The 18,031-nt window shown below is 39.5% G+C and overlaps 1 protein-coding gene across 1 annotated transcript; it reads right to left on the minus strand.

The window, feature by feature from the left end:
- Positions 1-4,337: 4,337 nt before the first annotated feature.
- marcksl1b (MARCKS-like 1b) lies at positions 4,338-6,926 on the minus strand. Its single transcript, XM_053638746.1, has 2 exons — positions 6,582-6,926; positions 4,338-5,716 (listed from the first exon to the last, which is right to left on the minus strand). The coding sequence occupies exons 1-2, from the start codon at positions 6,672-6,674 to the stop codon at positions 5,168-5,170; spliced, it is 642 nt and encodes a 213-aa protein (XP_053494721.1). The 5' UTR covers positions 6,675-6,926; the 3' UTR covers positions 4,338-5,167.
- Positions 6,927-18,031: the final 11,105 nt, after the last annotated feature.

An 18,031-nucleotide genomic window follows, 5' to 3' on the forward strand; every position in this document is an offset into this window, starting at 1 on the left:
CCCACACCAGGGGCACCACATCATTCTGACCCTGCACTCTGACCCCAACCCCCTAACAAGCTGGGATATGCAAAGAAAAGAATTTCACTGTGTAATGTATATGTGACCACTAAAGGCTTCTTCTTCTTCAATGAAATTAGCAGACAGGAGCTAACCGTAGTATAATAATGTTTTTCTTGGTTATATTTACAAGTTTTTTTCATTGTGTTTTTATTATTAGCCTTATAATATGTGAATATCTGCCATCCAAGCCCCTGTAAACGAGCTTCTATTGCACTGTCTTTGGAGCTGCTGTTATATAAGATTAATCAGTACCATCTGAACAATTAGTCTCAAGTATACATCAGTGTTGTGATATAAATTGCTTGATGACTTGATGCTCAGCTCAGATTCTTATTCAGGACACAAATCATCTAATTTTGCATATATAAAGTAGTGCAAATCCTAAAGACTGGTAAATATCTGTGGGCATTACTAGTTAACATTTCTTAGGATATGCTTACATTAAGAGTGGGCATTCATCAGAAATGTCACAGGAATAAAACACTGCAAGAAAATATAATTTGATAGTACTACATACAACATACATGGAGGAACAGAAAAGGAAAGAAATGGTTCAGTGTGAAGATAAAGCACAGTGTCATTAACATATGAGTGACTGTGGGAGTAGATACTCTACACAGCCAAAAGTATGTGGACACAGCCTCCACTCTTCTGGGAAGGCTTTCCGCTAGATTCTGCATTATGTCTATGGGGATTTGAGCTCATTCAGCCACAAGAGGTTGTCAGGTGAGAAAGCCTTGCACAAAATTGGTGTTCCTTTCAGCCCATAGATGTTCAGTGGAGTTGAGGTCAGGGCTTTGAGCAGGCTGAGTTTTTCCACACCAAACTTAGTAAATCATGTCTTCGTGGAGCTTGCTTTGTGCATAGGAGCATTGTCATGCTGGAACATGTTTGGGCCTCTTAACTCCAGTGAAAGGAAACTGTAATGCTACAGCATACAAAGACATTCTAGAAAATTATGTCTTTCCAATTTTGTGGTAACAGTTTGGAGAAGAACCACATATGGGTGTGAAGGTCAGGTGTCCACGTACATTTAGCCATATATTGTAGATAGTGAAGACTTGACTGAGAACTGAGTCCTGCCATCAAACAAATACTGGTCCTGTTAGGTATGTAAGAATGAAACCAGAAAATTCAGTTAATTTCCAGTTCTACCAAAATGTTTTTAGACAATACAAAACAGTATATGTAATACTGTATCAAAAATCTGCAGAAAGTTCAAAGGACTAGTATACAGTACTGACATTCCACCTGTATGCAACTATACAATCATTGACTATCCTGGCCAGTGCTCTCTCAGTACTTTACATGGCTCTAAATCCAGATGAAAGCTGTTCAAACAAGTGTGATATTGTATTTATGAAGCTACTACATGTTCTACCTCCTTGCTGAAGAAAGGGAGATGGGAAATGTGCCAGAAATGAGTTGTTTTTATTTATTTATTTATTTATTTATTTATTTACAAATCCAAGCCCTGCTTCTTCAAAATTGGAGTAACAGTAGTTGTCTCAGTTGTTTTGAGCTCAGCTGGAATACTTACACAGCTCAGTATCCAGTAGAAAGTGATGCTTTAATAGTGTCTCTTAGGAGAGAATTAAGGACAGCCTTTACCAGTGAAGAAGGCATAGGATCTAAATGGCAAGTGGAGCAGAAAACCAGTGTACAGATAGACTCTAGATATTTAGCTCATTACAGGGTACATGCAAGACATAGTGTATATATGGCGCAATATATGTGACTACAATTTAAATATAGTTAAATACGGCAAATATCTTTTTTCCCCCCTCCATCTGATCAGTAGCTATGTGAAACACATAATAAATAGGAATACGTAAGGAATAATATACAACAGGGAGCCAAACTGCTACTGCTGGGGCCTTGAGCAAGGCTCTTAACCCTCAGCTACTCAGTTATATAAATGAGATAACTGTAAGTCGCTCTGGATAAGAAATATGTACTAATATTAATCACACAATTAGCATTGCTGGTTGTAAATCTTCAATCTAATCAACCAGAAATACCAGAAATACTATAGTATTAGGTATAAACATTTATGGCAGCTGACTTTGCTTATTCCTCTTCTTTTTTGCTATTTTAAAAAGTGAGGTACACCTACCTGCTCACTATAAGCACAAGTAAACCACTGTGCTAAGATAGTGTATATAAAATGCTAAAATGCTAGATAGCAGTTTCACTTACAGTGCAGTCACTACTGGATAAAAAGCTGACTGAAAACATGTTCTGGAGTACATTTGTGATTCATATTTAGTTCCCCTTGAGGATATTTATGACAGTTTCAAACTGTCACCTGTAAATGTATTGAATAATCTTTGTTTATTATTGATATTATATCTTTATACACTAATAGTGTATCATGGGCTATGTGGAAACAGGAAGTGGAGTTACTAATAACCATCCTGTGGTGGATTATTTTCCTGTTATAGCCTACCACATTATGTTTTATTGTTCTTATACCACATCAGTTTGCCAACGATTACAATAATTTTATTTATTAACGAGCAACAGTTAAATTTTTAATGTCTGTGAGACGAGTTAGTTCCTAGTTCCTTTCATCCTGAAGACTTTCCCGTGCTGGAAAACTTCCTGCTAAATGCAAAAGAAATGCTTTCAAATTTCACGAAACCCAATTATATTTCACTTTGTTAAACACCACATAACATAAATATGTCTATTATTAGACTTGGATTATGAGGAGTCGTCCCTCTTACAAATCCATGTGAATGAGTTGTTACTGTTGAAACAATAACGAGCTAGAAAGAGCTGATTAATATGAACCTCTGATTTGAATCACAGCGCTGCTGTTGCACAAAATTAATCTGACCAACCAGATTTAAATTCAGAATTCACCCATGCTGTGGTATAAATATCAATCTTCAAAATGTGGTGCTTTTTTATTTTTTAAATTGACAAACAAAAAATAGTTATACAGGGTAGCAATACAGCTATCTGACACATGGTGGCGCTCTATGTCCACATTTGAGCTACACCCTAAGAATAAGGGAAATATAAAATAAAATTGGATGATATTGATGTTTACACAGTGTTTAAATAGAATGAGGAATGGTTGTTTAATATAGATGCATTTGTACTGTTTATGTTAAGTTGAAATTGCTCGCCGTCGAAGGACAGGTAGACAATGAAAGATACGGCAGGCAAGCTTGTTAGAACGTGCAACTACGTAACGTGTAGAAATGCATAGAAATGTTAATTACATTTACAATATTTAACACCCTGACCTTCTTGTTCTTCCTCTGCAAATCATATCGTCAGTGATCGTTTGTACACATACACATACTGATAGGCAGGACTGAATATTCAGTCTGATATTTAACCTCACTTAAGGATTTGCTTAAGGAGTTTCATGAAAGCCAGACAGCCACAGTTGGTTTGTTCACCCTCATCTGTTTAGCTATAGGCATGGATTGGACTGGTGACTCAGTCTGAGTGTGAAAATGAATGAAGCAGTACACTCTACAGGCTCGCTTGATCAACAGGAATGCTTCGGTCGATTCGGATTTGACAAATGTTGGGCATTCATTATTAATTCACCTAGCTTAAACTGACATATCTTTACTTTACATTTTGAGGATGTGTTTGGTAATTAGATTCCAAAGAAAACACGCCATTTCACACTCATGTTCCTTTTGTTTTAGTTAACAGTGTTCCCATTACCAGATTAGATTTTTATGGTTTTACAGCAATACGATGTTAACTCTTGACTTGACTATCTGTTGTAATCTGTTTTTTTTTTCCTACATCTTTGTGATGTTCAGTGTAAACTATATTGATTGAAACAGACAGAAGAGTCTGTCCTTGGCTTGGAGATCCTCCTGATAGAAAGTGTTACAGTGTAAATAAAGAAGTGTGAGTCAAGTGGTTTTGGTTTAGATTTAGACACTAGGCACATGAGAATCAGGTCTGTAACGTAATTCTGAGTTTTAAACACTTAGTTAGAGAAATTCACTTTTTAGGATTGTATTATTCTAATAATAACACTTACGTTCTGGGTCATGAGTTAAACATCCCAGATTGAGTCATTTCCTCACATAACCCCAGTCAAGCGTGCTACCTTTCATGGTGTTGTGTTCTACAGTGGTTTCAGGACCACTTATGATTATATAATGATATAACTCTGCGAAATGTGTTTGTGATTTGTTCGTTCCACATGACTTAACTCGGGCTCCTTTATTTTTATTTATTTTTTTTAGCTTTTCTACCCCACCAATGGCAAGAATGACAAACACTTATCACTCTTCATTAGGTAACCAACATTTATTTACCATTATCAACTTTACAATAAAACCAGTAACATCTTTTAACATTAGCAAAATAAAGAACAAAAATCGGTCAAATTTATTTACAGAGACAAAAAAGCAGATCAAGGCTCACATTTAACACATAACAACTCTGCTTCTTTTTTTAAACTTTAAATGTGAACATAGCAAGCTCAAATGTGTGTTTGTGTGTTTGTGTGTTTGTGTGTGTGTGTGTGTGTGTGTGTGTGTGTGTTTAGCCAAGATGGAAATTAAAATGCAATTTCAAACAAACAAGACAAAGCCTTCTGGATATTTAAAATGGTTCTCTATACACCACAAAATACTTAAATTTGGGTTAAAATATAGGAATGTAGAAAGTTGGCGAGTCTTTTCTATTTTTTTTTCCATTTCATTTTTTTTTTTTTTAAACAGTCATTATGTGGTGATGTTCATCTTGCACTTGATTTTATACTATTAGCATCTCTGGTGATGGTGGGATTGAAAGATGCCTCCTCTTCATCTCATCCTCTCACTCTTCACTCCAGCGTCGACGTCTCCGATCGATTGCGGCCTAAATTCAAGAGTCCCAGATCTTTGAGCCATTAATAGGGAAGTTAACTGCTGAATCTAGTCTGTCGTTTCTCATTAATCTTGAAGAAAGTGGCACGAGGAGTCTCTCTTTTTTTCACATACATGTGTATATATACATATACATATATCCATGTATATATACATATGTATACATATACACATATATATATAAATATATATATAGATTTTTTTTCTTGAAAAACAGTTCACAACAGTTCCTTGCGACGTACAATCAATCACTCCTTCTGTTCGGATGCCGCAGGTGTCGAGTTGGTCTCCTCTGTCGGTTTTGTGGGCTCAGCCGAGGGGGTGGCGGCCTCTTCCTTGGGGGCGGCGGCTTCCTCGGTTTTGGGAGGAGCCTCCTCGGCCTTGGGGGTCTCGGCTGGGGCAGCTGCAGCAGCAGCGTTCTCCTCTGGCTTGGCTTCTTCCTCCTTCTTCTCCTCGGTGGAACCATTTTCAGCCGGCTTCTCCTCCTTCTTCTCTTCCTCCTTCACGGAATCCTCCTTCACATCGGTGCTCGCCTTCTTGCTCTTTTTCAGCGACAGACCCTTGAACTTGAACGAATTCTTCAGCGAGAACTTCTTCTTCTTCTTTTTAGGGGTCTCCTTGGCCGCTTCGCCCTCGGGCTTGGCGCTTTCGCCCTCGGCGGTGGGTGCAGGTTCGATGGCGTCTCCTGCTCCAGCTTCGGCCTCCTTGGCAGCCTCGGCAGAGCCGTTGGTTGTGGCACCAGAGTCGCCCTCTGCTTTGGCAGAGACATCGCCGTTCGTCTTGACGTGCCCGTTCTCCTGGAATGGATAAACAAAAATGAATTCGAGTTTAGTTAGGCTAATTTAGTCACACTTTTTTTGTCCCTACATCCTTTGTGTTTATAAACTAAATCCACAGCTAGCTCGTAACTGAGGGAGACACCGTTCTGTAAATCGTCGTTGATTTACACAAAGCCCCCGTGTTGCAGGTGACGCCTTGCAATACCGTCACACACCGCGCGGGGGCGCTTGCGCCACACGAGAACAGCGAAGCTCGAGACGCGTCTCGAGACGGCGGCTTCGAGACAAAAGGCTGAAAAAATCGACCGACGCGTTTCTTTTCACACCACCAGGACTCACTGTTTCTCTATCGACGACGGATTAGTCGCAGTTTAAAGAGGGGGAAAATATATTTATCACTATATTAATACATTTTTTTTTGTCTCTATAAAACATCTTACAATCGAAACCAAATGATTTCACAGGACATTAGCAGTGCAGGTGTCGAGGCTTGACGAGCTCGCGCAATCAAAACGATGCATTCATGCGATATATAAGCAACGTTTAGGAAACAGCTTTTGGTGATTGCTCATTCCTGCACGCACGAGCATCTTCGTCTGCTTTTGCATACACACCGATAATAATTAGGGTCCAATTAGTGTTTGGATTCATGCAAAAAAAAAAAAAAAAAAAAAAGTAAATCATAATAAAGAAGGACGTCTGCAAAAGAATAAAGACATGAAGAGATGATAATGCAGTGTGTGTGTGTGTGTATGTGTTTTCCTCCAGAAACCCAGACTGGCATCAGAGGCGCTGCTGAGATGTGTGTATGAGATGTAGGATGTGTGTATGTGAGACAGAGAGAGATGTAGAGATGTGGGTGTGTCGCGGTAACTGTGCCCACCTGTCCGTTAGTCTTCGCCCCGGCGGCGTCCGGTGCAGCATCGGCGGCTTTGCCCTCCGCGGTCACTCCTCCCTTAGACGCCTGTGATCCCATGATCTGTAGTTTTATTTGTTTTTTTGTTTTCTCTCTCTTTTTTTTTAAATAAAAAAAAATAAAAAAAATAAAAGTAAATCCAAATCAACAGGCTGTTCGTTCGCGAATCCAAATACGAGATGGAATTAAGAAAGAAAAAAAAAGAAAAAAGGTTTTCCTTTTTTTTTTTTCCTTTTTTTTATGATGTAGTGTAGAATAGTACAGGAGGACTTCTCAGCTCCTGGTCGTCCGTCGCTACTACTAAACCGATACTAGTTGAACGGCGCTTGAAGATAACCCCAAGCCCCACCTATGGGCGTGTCCCTGAGATTGTAACCAATCATAAAACAGATCCCGCCTTCTATCAAGTCCCTTACGTGACTCCGCCCATTTGTCCGATATTAGGGAAAGAAAATGGCTTTTTTTTCTTTCTTTCTTTTTTTTTTTTCCTGGTGGACCTGTTGAAACTGAAACTAATTATAAGAAATCACATTATTATTATTTTTCTTCTTCTTTATTGGGTGTTAGAAATGCGCTAGATAAATTTGAAGAAAGTTGATGTGATAAAATTAACTTGATGTGCATAGGCTACAAGTGGGTTATGAGTAAGATCATTTATTGACATTGACACATCATTGGATAGTAAAAATTGTAAATAAAATAAATAAATAATAATAAATAAAAAATTGGTCAAAACAATATATTATACATTTTCTAGGTACAACAGTTGTTTTTTTATTTTTTATTTTTTTAAGTACCTTGTGGATCATAGTAATTCCTAATCAACTGATTTATAATCCAGTGATTTCATCACGTAATGATAAATTTCAGATGATACTGAGGTGGTATAGGCTATGTTTAAAAAAGTATAAATACCAGCTGAGACTTGGATTCAGTGTGAATGCTGTATGAGCATGCGAGTAATGCATCACTCCTGTGTATTCAGGTCAATTACTGATTTAAAGTTTGAATATATTGTAGTACATTAAACATTGGGCACGTTTTCCCTTTGGTCAGTCCTAACACCTTATGTAGGCTATATACAGGTATCTTTTTATAGGATTATATTTTTATACGTGTAGATGTGTGGGTGTATATATTTATGTGTGGGCTCATACACGAATATGTATATGGACACATGCATATATACTTCTTAAGATATATTCAAATTTTTTCACCCTTGAAGAATACGTATACATAATAGTAAATGAAAGGAAAAAAAAAACATTCTCATTAAGGGTGATATATTGCCATCCACTGATTATCCATCAATCCATTATCTAATTCACATAGTGGGGAACTTGTTACATTGGTTCACTGCACTTGTCAGTACAAGTCAGGTTCACTTGTCAGTTCAAGATATTGGACAATCAGATTCTCATGAATGAACTTTTACATTATATAACATTATCGGAACATTATACATTGTAGATCACTGGTTCTCAATGTGGGATCTGGGAACCTGTGGGTCTCTGAAGCATAGCCATGGAGACCATTATTCATTTATTTATTTTATTTTGGTACAGTGGGGAAATCACAACTTATCATTATAAAAATTATATATATATATATATATATATATATATATATATATATATATATATATATATATATATATATATACTATTTATCTCAAAGAACTGACTTGAACAGGTTTAATCCAAAACTCAGTGTCATCATTTCTAACTAATAGAAAATTTTCAATTAAATGTCAAGAGTATGTGAAGTTCAGGGATGACTGCTTAAAAATTTTGATGCTGATTGAAAATATCTCGACTGTGTCTCTGGAGCTCTGTCTCCTTCCAAGTTACATAAAGTATGTACTGATGACTGAGGAATGCAAGGCATGCATTGCTTTAGGAGACTTAAGGAGACCTCTGTCTCAGAGTAGTGACAACCTCAGAGGAAGTTAAAATGCTTGTTTTGTGTAAGAGACATGAAAGAATGTCATGAATCATGTCACATACTGGAAACAGTCGCTTCTTTATTGCCATATAGACAGAATTGGGAGGTTGGGAGTTAAAGGATGGAGTCTTCAGTGCCCGGATCTTTTTGTGTGTGTGTTTTTGATGACGGGTTGGGGCAGATCATCTCATTCTGTATGCTGTATTGATGACTCCCCTCTCCTCCCCCTCCTCCTCCTCCTCCTCCATCTCGTCCTTTCCAAATCAGCTGGTGTGAAAGGCCCTCATTGTCATGAGATGACTCGAGAGCAGTGATGGGCCACAGAGGAGCCTGCATTTCACACGTTTTTTCTGTAACAAAGATGCATCTGTATTGTGTTGTTATTTAATGTCTGAGCTGAGCTGCCTTATCACAGGGGAGATAAGTGCCCCGGGCACGAGAGGGCTGACCTGAGGCATGAATGTGAATGGTCGTGTTGATGGGCCTGTGACTGGATGGCGAAATAGATTGAGTAGCTGAGAAGTGTTATCACACACCTTTTCACCTTCAAGAATGTTTGGATCACAGCAGGGGGCACGGCAGAAGGGTGGAGGAGCTGTGGATGAGACCATCGTGGCTTTTACATGAAACTCAAAGTTTTCGTCTCTTGTTCAGAGGGATCCTGTGTGGTGGGAAATAAATAAAACATTATATATTGGAGTTCTCTCATCAAGAATTCCTTTGACTTTGTCCGATTGCATCTTTTGATGGCTTGTCGTTCTGGTAAATGTCATGCCTAAAACCTGAGGGTGTTTTTTTTTTTTTTTTTTTTGGTTTTGTATTCCATTGAGCTCAAATGTCATTTGGAGAAGATGAGCTGCATTAAGGGATCAGTAGACAATGTTTCAATGTTAATTCAGCCATATTGGCCATGTTATATTTTGTGTGTGTCTGTTTGTGTGTGTGAATATGTGTGTGTGGGCATTTTAAAAAAAGAATATTTTGACCAAATGTCCCTGCAGCTTTTGTTAACTAACTAACACACACACACACACACACACACACACACACACACACACACACACACACACACACACACAAAACAAACAAAGAACAAATAAAGAACAAAAGGTTTTCTTTCAAGTACTGATGTTAAGCTAGATGTACATTTAGGCATAGCATGGTATCAATAATGTCAGTGGAAGGATGGTAAGAAAAACACATTTGTGTGTGTGTGTGTGTGTGTGTGTGTGTGTGTAGTCAGCTCTTACTCAACAGAAAACTTTTCAACCTTAAACTCTTAAACTTGGAGTAAGGGACGTGCGAAAAGTTCTTCTTAGCTCAAGACAGTCTTATTGAGTGGAGATTTCAGGTCGGGTGCAAGGGAAGGACAAACACGGGGCAAGTTGCCGACTCCACACACTTTCTTTTTGTATCTAAGATGTATCTAACTCTTTACAGCATCTCACATGTTTGCCCCGTCTCTCACTACAACCCAGAGGCAGTGAACCGGTTTCAGCGATGTTCAACGTGGGGCATCTTATCTCATTTTTTCTCCCTCCCCACGAGAGTCAATGGTTCTTTTTGTTTGCCTGCCCAGATTTCATGCCTGAACACAGAGTGAGATTTATATCCTGAAAAGGCCCTATTGTTCTCTTTTCAGAAAGCCAACTGATGAGCATCACAAGCTGGGGTGAGGGGAGGCTCGGGGGAACGAGAGCTGGAGAGAGTGAGAGAAAACATCAACATTATATTGATGAATGTGTGAATTTGTAATGATTACGTTTCAGCAGCCGGTTGCACCAGTTGAACATGGCCTTGTTTGATTGTACATGTTTACGTGCTACTCAAAAAATGAACGGTCGCACCAAGTGACGTAGTTTCAACGTAGCATTAAGTTACAACTCAAAATTTACACCAAACCCAGAGTAAGTTCAACATTTGTCATAAATAAAACGTCTCAAAGTAAAAATAGCAGCTGCACCTGTAAATCAAGTTTTTTTTTCTTTCTATTATCAGTCTGTATGAGATTTCCCAGAGTGTTTTTTTTTGTGATTGTTGAAGCGAAAAATGCTTGATTTTGCTGCAGAGTTGTTGTTTTTTTTGTGGAAAACTACTTGTATAGGCAAAATTATAATTGCATGAAATTGTTTTATGGTAATGTTTGTCCGTAAATGAGACCTTTTAGATGTACTCATGTTCAACGCACGTGAATCGAAGAGGGCTTTGGCTGAATGCGCATTGTGATGATGTCACATGGCGCGTCTTGGCCCAAATCTGTGGAAAATCTGCGGTTATTTAAAAAAAAAATTGCGGAGTTTGCTTGATTTTGTGTTAATTTCTGTGATTGCAAAAATCACGAAATCCTGGAGGAAGGGAGGAAGTGTATTTTGCTAGTAGGATTTCTTCATGTGAATATTTATAGTCAGTGATTACCTCGCAGAAACACAGTGTCTGTAACAGAACATATAAATGAATACATTGGCTAATTTGTTGCATGGGAACCCAAGTGAATACCAGATATAAAATACAAATACAATCCCGTTTCTTCATTTATCTGTAACATATGCGTGACTACTATGAAGGGGAATTTCATCATACTTCCTAGTACTGAGGAAGTAATGTGAATTTATTGTAAACAACTTGAAAAAGCACTAAGAATCCAATAGAAGAGATTCCAGTGAACATGTTTTATGTTCCTTTTTCAGTTCACAAACAATACAATCCAAAGACAAGTTGCATATGATAGAGGTTAAGTTTGAAAAACACTATAATTCAGTTATATCTACCGTGCCTGTTACCACAGATTAATGTTTAATTTCTTCTGTTGTAAGAAAACTTAAAATTTTTTTTTTTTTTTATCTATCTATCCTTTTATTATTCCAGGTTCCAGATTCCAAAGTTTCAACCCATAGCATGAGTTTCAACAACATGAGCATATGGCATAGAGAACTATGAGACAGATGTCCAAGACAGCCAGAGAACAAAAACACAAAATCTTCACTTTAGCTCTGAGCTTTAGTGATGAGCTGTTGCGAGGTCAAGATGTCAAAGGCCGGGTACCTCTATGATTCCCCTCGCATAGTCACAGTGGGTCCAACTGGCATGCAGTAAGAGTGAGAGATCTCTGAAACCCCCCACCATGCAGGTCTTAACCCTGCTCTGTTTCTAAAAAGTATCCGCCATCTTTTTCAGGTTGGCTGTGAAAAAAACAAACAAACAACTCTGTATGGAAGTAGTATGCACATAAACACTCTAAGCATTGGGGTTTCAGCCACAGTGTCCAATCCATTGGTTCATTTCTTAGATGAGGCTGTGTTTTTCATATGTGACTGCAGTACACGAATGACCTTTGCTTTGGAATTCACCTGCAATCCCCAGCGGAGCTTGGCATAGTGACGTCATCCATAAATGCTAAAAGACGCTCTGCTTCTGTTTACTAGTAACCTGAGAAGTGCCTCAGTGTTGTGAGGTGTTTTCCTCAGGAAACGATTTGACTGGAAATCCCGAAACTATTGTTCATGTCATTAGACCATGTTAATGACGTTTGCTTTCACTTTGTCACTCAGCTGTTCTGCTTCTGCCGTCTGAGTTTTGTCTTTTTGCCTGCCACTTACGAGCAAGCTGTACTGGGGGAAGTCCCATCAGGAATGTTAGAGAAATTAAACTAGAAATAACATTGGGAAATGAGTGACTATTCATTGGAGTTCAAATAAAATTCCCTTATTTTACCAGCAACAGTGGCTCATGACCAAAGACTTTGTTTGGGAAAGATGACATATTGATAAGACTGACATAGCTTCAAACAAAATTAAGTATAGTAAATCATACTTGACTTGTCCTATAGGCTACTATTTAGTGAATATTTTTCCCTTTATAGGCGGTTAAAATTCAACAACACACAGTCATCCAGCATACAGTGTAGCAGCTCATTTCCAGTGGGTTATGTATTATGAGTCATGAGTATTTCCAATAGACATGCCACTATACTTGAGACATACACACAACGCAAAAATCATTCAGCAAAATTTCCAGCCCAACTACATATATAAAAAACAGACAAAATCCTGAAACTAGCTTAACCAATTCGGGCATTGGTGTTCTTTTTCTCAACCTTTGTATGGGAAGCAAGGTCATGGTGGTGTGCACACATTTCTGATTATCTACTCCATCAATCCTTGTTTCCCTCTCCCAATGTTTGCAATGTATCTTACAGTAGAAATGGTTCTGTATGTCATAGACACTGCCTGCGCTTACACTTTGCCTTTGGTTTGTCAAGAATGTATTCGATTTACGCATGATTACCGCACCACACCAATGGGCCTCCATTAGCGCTGGTTGCAGTTCCCATTTTTAATCTCTCTGTGCAATAATACGGTCACACGATTGCACAACACCTAGAAAGGTGAGCAAACCAGTCGAACATTGGCTTATATCTGTGAAATAGCAACGTTTTTTCAATCATCAGTTTGATTGTTGGTCAAAATCTTTCGTATTTTAACAGAATGTCGAATGTAAGGAGTCGCGAGTGAAGCCTTTAAAAGATTAACATTTGTTAAATGGCTGATATACTGCATTTTGCCCCTATAGATGAGTCATCATCAGGAGTCAAGCACACCTTAGGAATTGAGCCGTTTGTGTCACGACAAAACAAGAGGCAGATTTATTTACTGTCTGTATTCCACTATTTTACTACCAAACCCTCATTCTCCTGACCACTAACAAGCCACTCAATGGCCCTCATGCCATCTCTTCACAAACACTGTGCAGACTCTGTTACACAGCGCTCTCGCAAATCAGAAAAATGGGTTGTTTACTACAATAAAGAGAGAGCGATATTGTGAATGTGATTAGGATGGCCACTCTGGCCGTCTGGGTATTGTGAACAGATGTCTCTTTCTCCATTGGACACCATCTCCTCACCTCACTGGTGACACACATACAGCCAGTTCATCATGTGAGCACCTATGAATAGTGAAGGAGGAAATACTGTAAACCACAGCCAAGTGGATAGAGCAATAAAACTGTTGATCAGTGAACTGATCAGCGTTTCGGTACTTTCCCCTCAGTATTCTTGAGAACCACTCCATTTATGTCCTCTACCTTGTTCTCTATTTCTATTCTTTTTAAAAATTTATTTTCTCTCTCGCCCCTTAGCTAGCATGGCATTTGGAAGAGATGTGGTTAACATGCTCACATGTATGAAAGGATGAAAAGAGAAGCGATTATTTTTACCACCAGTGTGGGCAGCGCAGCTTCTTCACATGCGTACACACAGGCAGAAGTACACGCTCATACACAGTCTCTCGTCGCTGTGTGAGGAAGTGAGAACCATCTTAGGAAATACATCCTCACCTAAAAATCAAATGCCATGCGTGTTATCCCGAAAGAGCTACGTATCTCACCACTGCAGGTTAATGAACCTTCGTTCGTAAGTGTGTAGGCACAATAAACCTAGCTTGACCCTAGACCAAAGAAAACTATGCTCAGGTAATTATGGTATATCTGTCATATATCCTAACATGCCAGTTAATGTAAGAACTATGGTAATAGTCAACGGTTTAACAATCCTAGTAACTAGATACCACAGTAAGGCCCTGTTTACACTAGTGCATTTTTGTTTTAAAACGCATCACTGTTGCTACGGTTACGCCTGGCGTCTACACTGCTCCGGCGTTTTCGACCGCCGAAAACGGAGACTTTTGGAAACGGCGAAGACCCCGTTTTAGTTTGAAAACTCCAGGCTCGCGTTTCAGTGTAAACAGTCCAAAACGAAGACTTTTGAAAACGAAGGCGTGGCTCCGCCCACATACGCCCCCTGATTGGATCTTCTGGATCATCGCATTTCCTTCCCTGATTCGTCAAGCCCCTACCGTATGACCGTTACGCTACCTTGATCGTATACACAACAACATGGAGACTGAACCGCAAGCTTTGCTGGCTTTGTAGTCATTCTTAGCAGCCAGTGTGCAGTTAAATTCTGTATTTTATAACACTGCAGCTGCCTACATGCACAAAAGACAAGCTATGATTAGAGGAAATCGCCAACAAGTCCTACATATAAGCCCTACATGGAACACTGGTTTGGACTAGCAACCAACTTCCTGTTTACAGTTGTACTCGCAGGCCCAGTGAGCATGGATGGTCATGTGACATGCATTTTCAGTTGTGTAGAGTGGACGGAGATCGTTTCTGAAACGCAGCGGAAACGCCAGTGTGGAGGAGGATCGTTTTTATTTTAAAAACGAAAACGCACTAGTGTAAACAGGGCCTAAGAGTATACAGACATAGTTAGCCTAAAACACCACACAATAGAGCATGCTGTTATAGGAAAATAATCAACAACAAGGTGGTGTGATTTGTCCTGGTGCAAAGCAGAAGTTGATTAATTTCCGATAACATCATGAGAAAAATAGTTTTATTCCTCCTATTCAACAGAAACTTGCCAAAAAAATTTTGGTTTTTGTTATACTTAAAAAAAATCCATTTATAGTTATGTTTAGTGTGGAATGCCCCACAAAGCAAGTTAATTCCTGTTATCAGTTATGTTACAGCAGCTAAACAGTCATTCTCTAACCAGCCTCTTTTTTGTTTTCATAAAAAAGCCCTCAAATCGGCTACCCTGTGTCAAAATACTATAAATTACAGCTTTACCTCCGAATGCTACAAAGCGCAGACACTGGAGACTTCTTCCAAAAAATATCAAGTAAATCTCCTCATAATTACACTTTTTTTGTAGCATTGTTTAGCATATACATATACATATACAATGTAGTCAATCTTTATAAGAGGAAAGATAAGCTTTATAAGTGTGCATATCATCTGTGCGCATCGGGTTTATCTGTTGTAATATTAATAAGCTTGATGGTGTGTTGAAGACTCAAAAAGGATTTGCAGCCACCATTTAGATGTTATTCTCTCTATTTGTATATGGTGTTTATGAGCGTATGTGTGTGTGTGTGTGTGTGTGTGTGTATTTGAGAAAGGTGGTGAGAAGAGCAGTCATGATACTCAAAACTCCAACCTATATGTACCTTAACACTAAGCCTTTCTAGAAGTTCTTCATATTCCAATTTGAAATATACCAGGTACTAACTCTTGTCAGTGCAATAGTACACTCAAAGGTAAGTCTTTTATACCTTTATTAGAGGAAGCTATTTATAGAAGAACATGATTAGAGTGCATACTGTAATACTATTGTTGTTCCTCTGAGGCAGAGACTTATATTGCACCTAGTGGAACAAAAATGTACCTATACAGTGTCAGTGGGTGTGCATTATCCTCAGTGCGCCTTAGGTAAAACAGCAGAGTACAGAGAGAGAGAGAGAGAGAGAGAGAGAGAGAGAGAGAGAGAGACAGTGAGAGATGGGAGGGAGTGGACGGTAATGCTGATAAATGCGATGATGGGACACTGACCCACTAATGCTGCAGTTGTCCTGCCACTGGGTCTGTTTCGCCCTAGTGAACTGTTCCTACTGCTCTTTCTTACACACACACACACACACACACACACACACACACACACAAAACATACAAAGAACAAATAAAGAACGAAAGGTTTTCTTTCAATACTGACGTTAAGTTGGATGTACATTTAGGCGTAGCATAGTATTCATTTTCATTTTAGTGCATAATAGTGGTGTAACACTATTAGTGGTGTTTAGTGCTCCAAATATTCATATCTATATCTGAATTTGGATTTAAACCCGAAGTGGGCGTGTCCTGATTGGAAAAAAGATACATATATGATTTTTGTTTGCACCTGTCTGCAATGTTTTTCTTATGAATTTAGATGGATATATTTCATAAAATATAAACAAACTAGGGCATATGGTGTTTAGCACGTTCACCTCACACCTCCAGGGTCGGGGGTTCGATTCCTGGCGCTGCCCTGTGTGTGTGGAGTTGCATGTTCACCCCCGTGCTGCGGGCGGTTTCCTCCAGGTACTCCGGTTTCCTCCTCCAGCACAAAGACATGCATGGTAGGCTGATTGGCATCTCGAAAGAGTGTCCATAGTGTATGAATGTGTATGTGATTGTGCCCTGCAATGGATTGGCACCCTGTCCAGGGTGTACCCCGCCTTGTGCCCGATGCTCCCTGGGATATGCTCCAGGTTCCCCATGACCCTGTAGGATAAGCAGTATTGAAAATGCATGGATGGATGGATAAACCAACAAGTCATTTAAACTATCCTGACCCTGACCAGACAGTAACTAAGGATGACCCAGTGAACGCTGTAAATGCATGGCACATTCACTTTAATAAATCGTTGTCCCACAACCTTAATATCTTAATGCTGCAATAAATTGCGACTTTTTTCTTACATCTCGTAGGATCCCACACCCAACACACACCTCTATTCACAACCAGATGCCCTGTGACAATATCTGGGCAAGCTTTCATTAAAAAAAAATAAATAGACAGATTGTGTGGATCATGTTCGTATATACATTTGAATTCATTTAGAACACATTATCTGTTCATTCCTTGTGTATAATAACACTTTGTTGCTCTTATTATGATCCAGACAGCCAGTGCAGACGGAGACGTCTGGCAGAAACAAACAACAACAGCAGCACACTGGTGCGATACAGCTCATCTCGAACAGCTCTCAGTCTGTATGCAGATTACGCTCTGTCCACAAAGAGCACAAAGTGACAAAATGGAGGCGCGCTGCTGAGACAATGAGGCCATGTAAATGATGGAGCTGGACTCCTAGTGTGAGGGAACTGTGCTAGAGCTAACAAGCCGTGGGCTTCCTGGGGAGAAAGATAAGCTCGTCTCTTGGTCGGCGGAGGCTAAATCTAATTAATGGTGAATGGACGGAGCTCTAACCTTTCCGTTTGCGAACGATTGTGTGAGTGTGTGTAAAAGGACCCATCTGCAGTGAACGGGGAGGAGTAAGGGGTATCTCTTGCCAAAAAACAGCAATACACCACACACCTTTTCAGCCTGCCTTCATCAATACATCTGAGCAATCTTATCACATGCTCTTTCCTCTTCTTTCTACCTCTCGTTTTCATTCTCTTTCATGAGAATGGCTTTCTTCTGGCACGGCTAGTCTTTTAATCGAGCGTACTCTCCCGTCGCTGACGAGGCGCCTTTTCTTTAGCGCTCCCCCCCTTCTCTGATGTGTAGAATTCCAGAGCAGAGTTATTCAGCCCCGAGGTGAGCGGCACTACTGATCACTCTCATTAAATCCGTCTTTTGCGTCGCTTTAAGGACTGAAGCCAAGTGGCAGAGGGGAGGGAACGGGCTATTATCAGCTCTTTTGTGGAGGTGAAGACTCCGTCGAAGGCTCTCTCTCCCCCTCAATGTGAGCCGCAGCCAAACTAGGTCACCATCCAAAATCTGATGTGGCGAGAATCCCACATCGCAGCACTGAGAATGTGATTTTTCCTCTTTTTAATATTAGCAGCTCTTCCACACTTCGCTCCGTATTTGCATATGTGCCAACCACGCTCATGTTGTGATTGAACCAGCTGTCATCACA

The sequence above is a fragment of the Ictalurus furcatus genome, chromosome 12, assembly GCF_023375685.1.
Source record: "Ictalurus furcatus strain D&B chromosome 12, Billie_1.0, whole genome shotgun sequence".
NCBI lineage: Eukaryota > Metazoa > Chordata > Actinopteri > Siluriformes > Ictaluridae > Ictalurus > Ictalurus furcatus.

Bases quoted from the DNA above. Each gene is read 5' to 3' on its own strand.
- marcksl1b (XM_053638746.1), bottom strand. From the start codon at position 6,674: ATGGGATCACAGGCGTCTAAGGGAGGAGTGACCGCGGAGGGCAAAGCC. The intron at 5,717-6,581 runs GTGGGCACAGTT...TATCCATTCCAG, and splicing joins GGGCGAAGACTAACGGACAG to GAGAACGGGCACGTCAAGAC.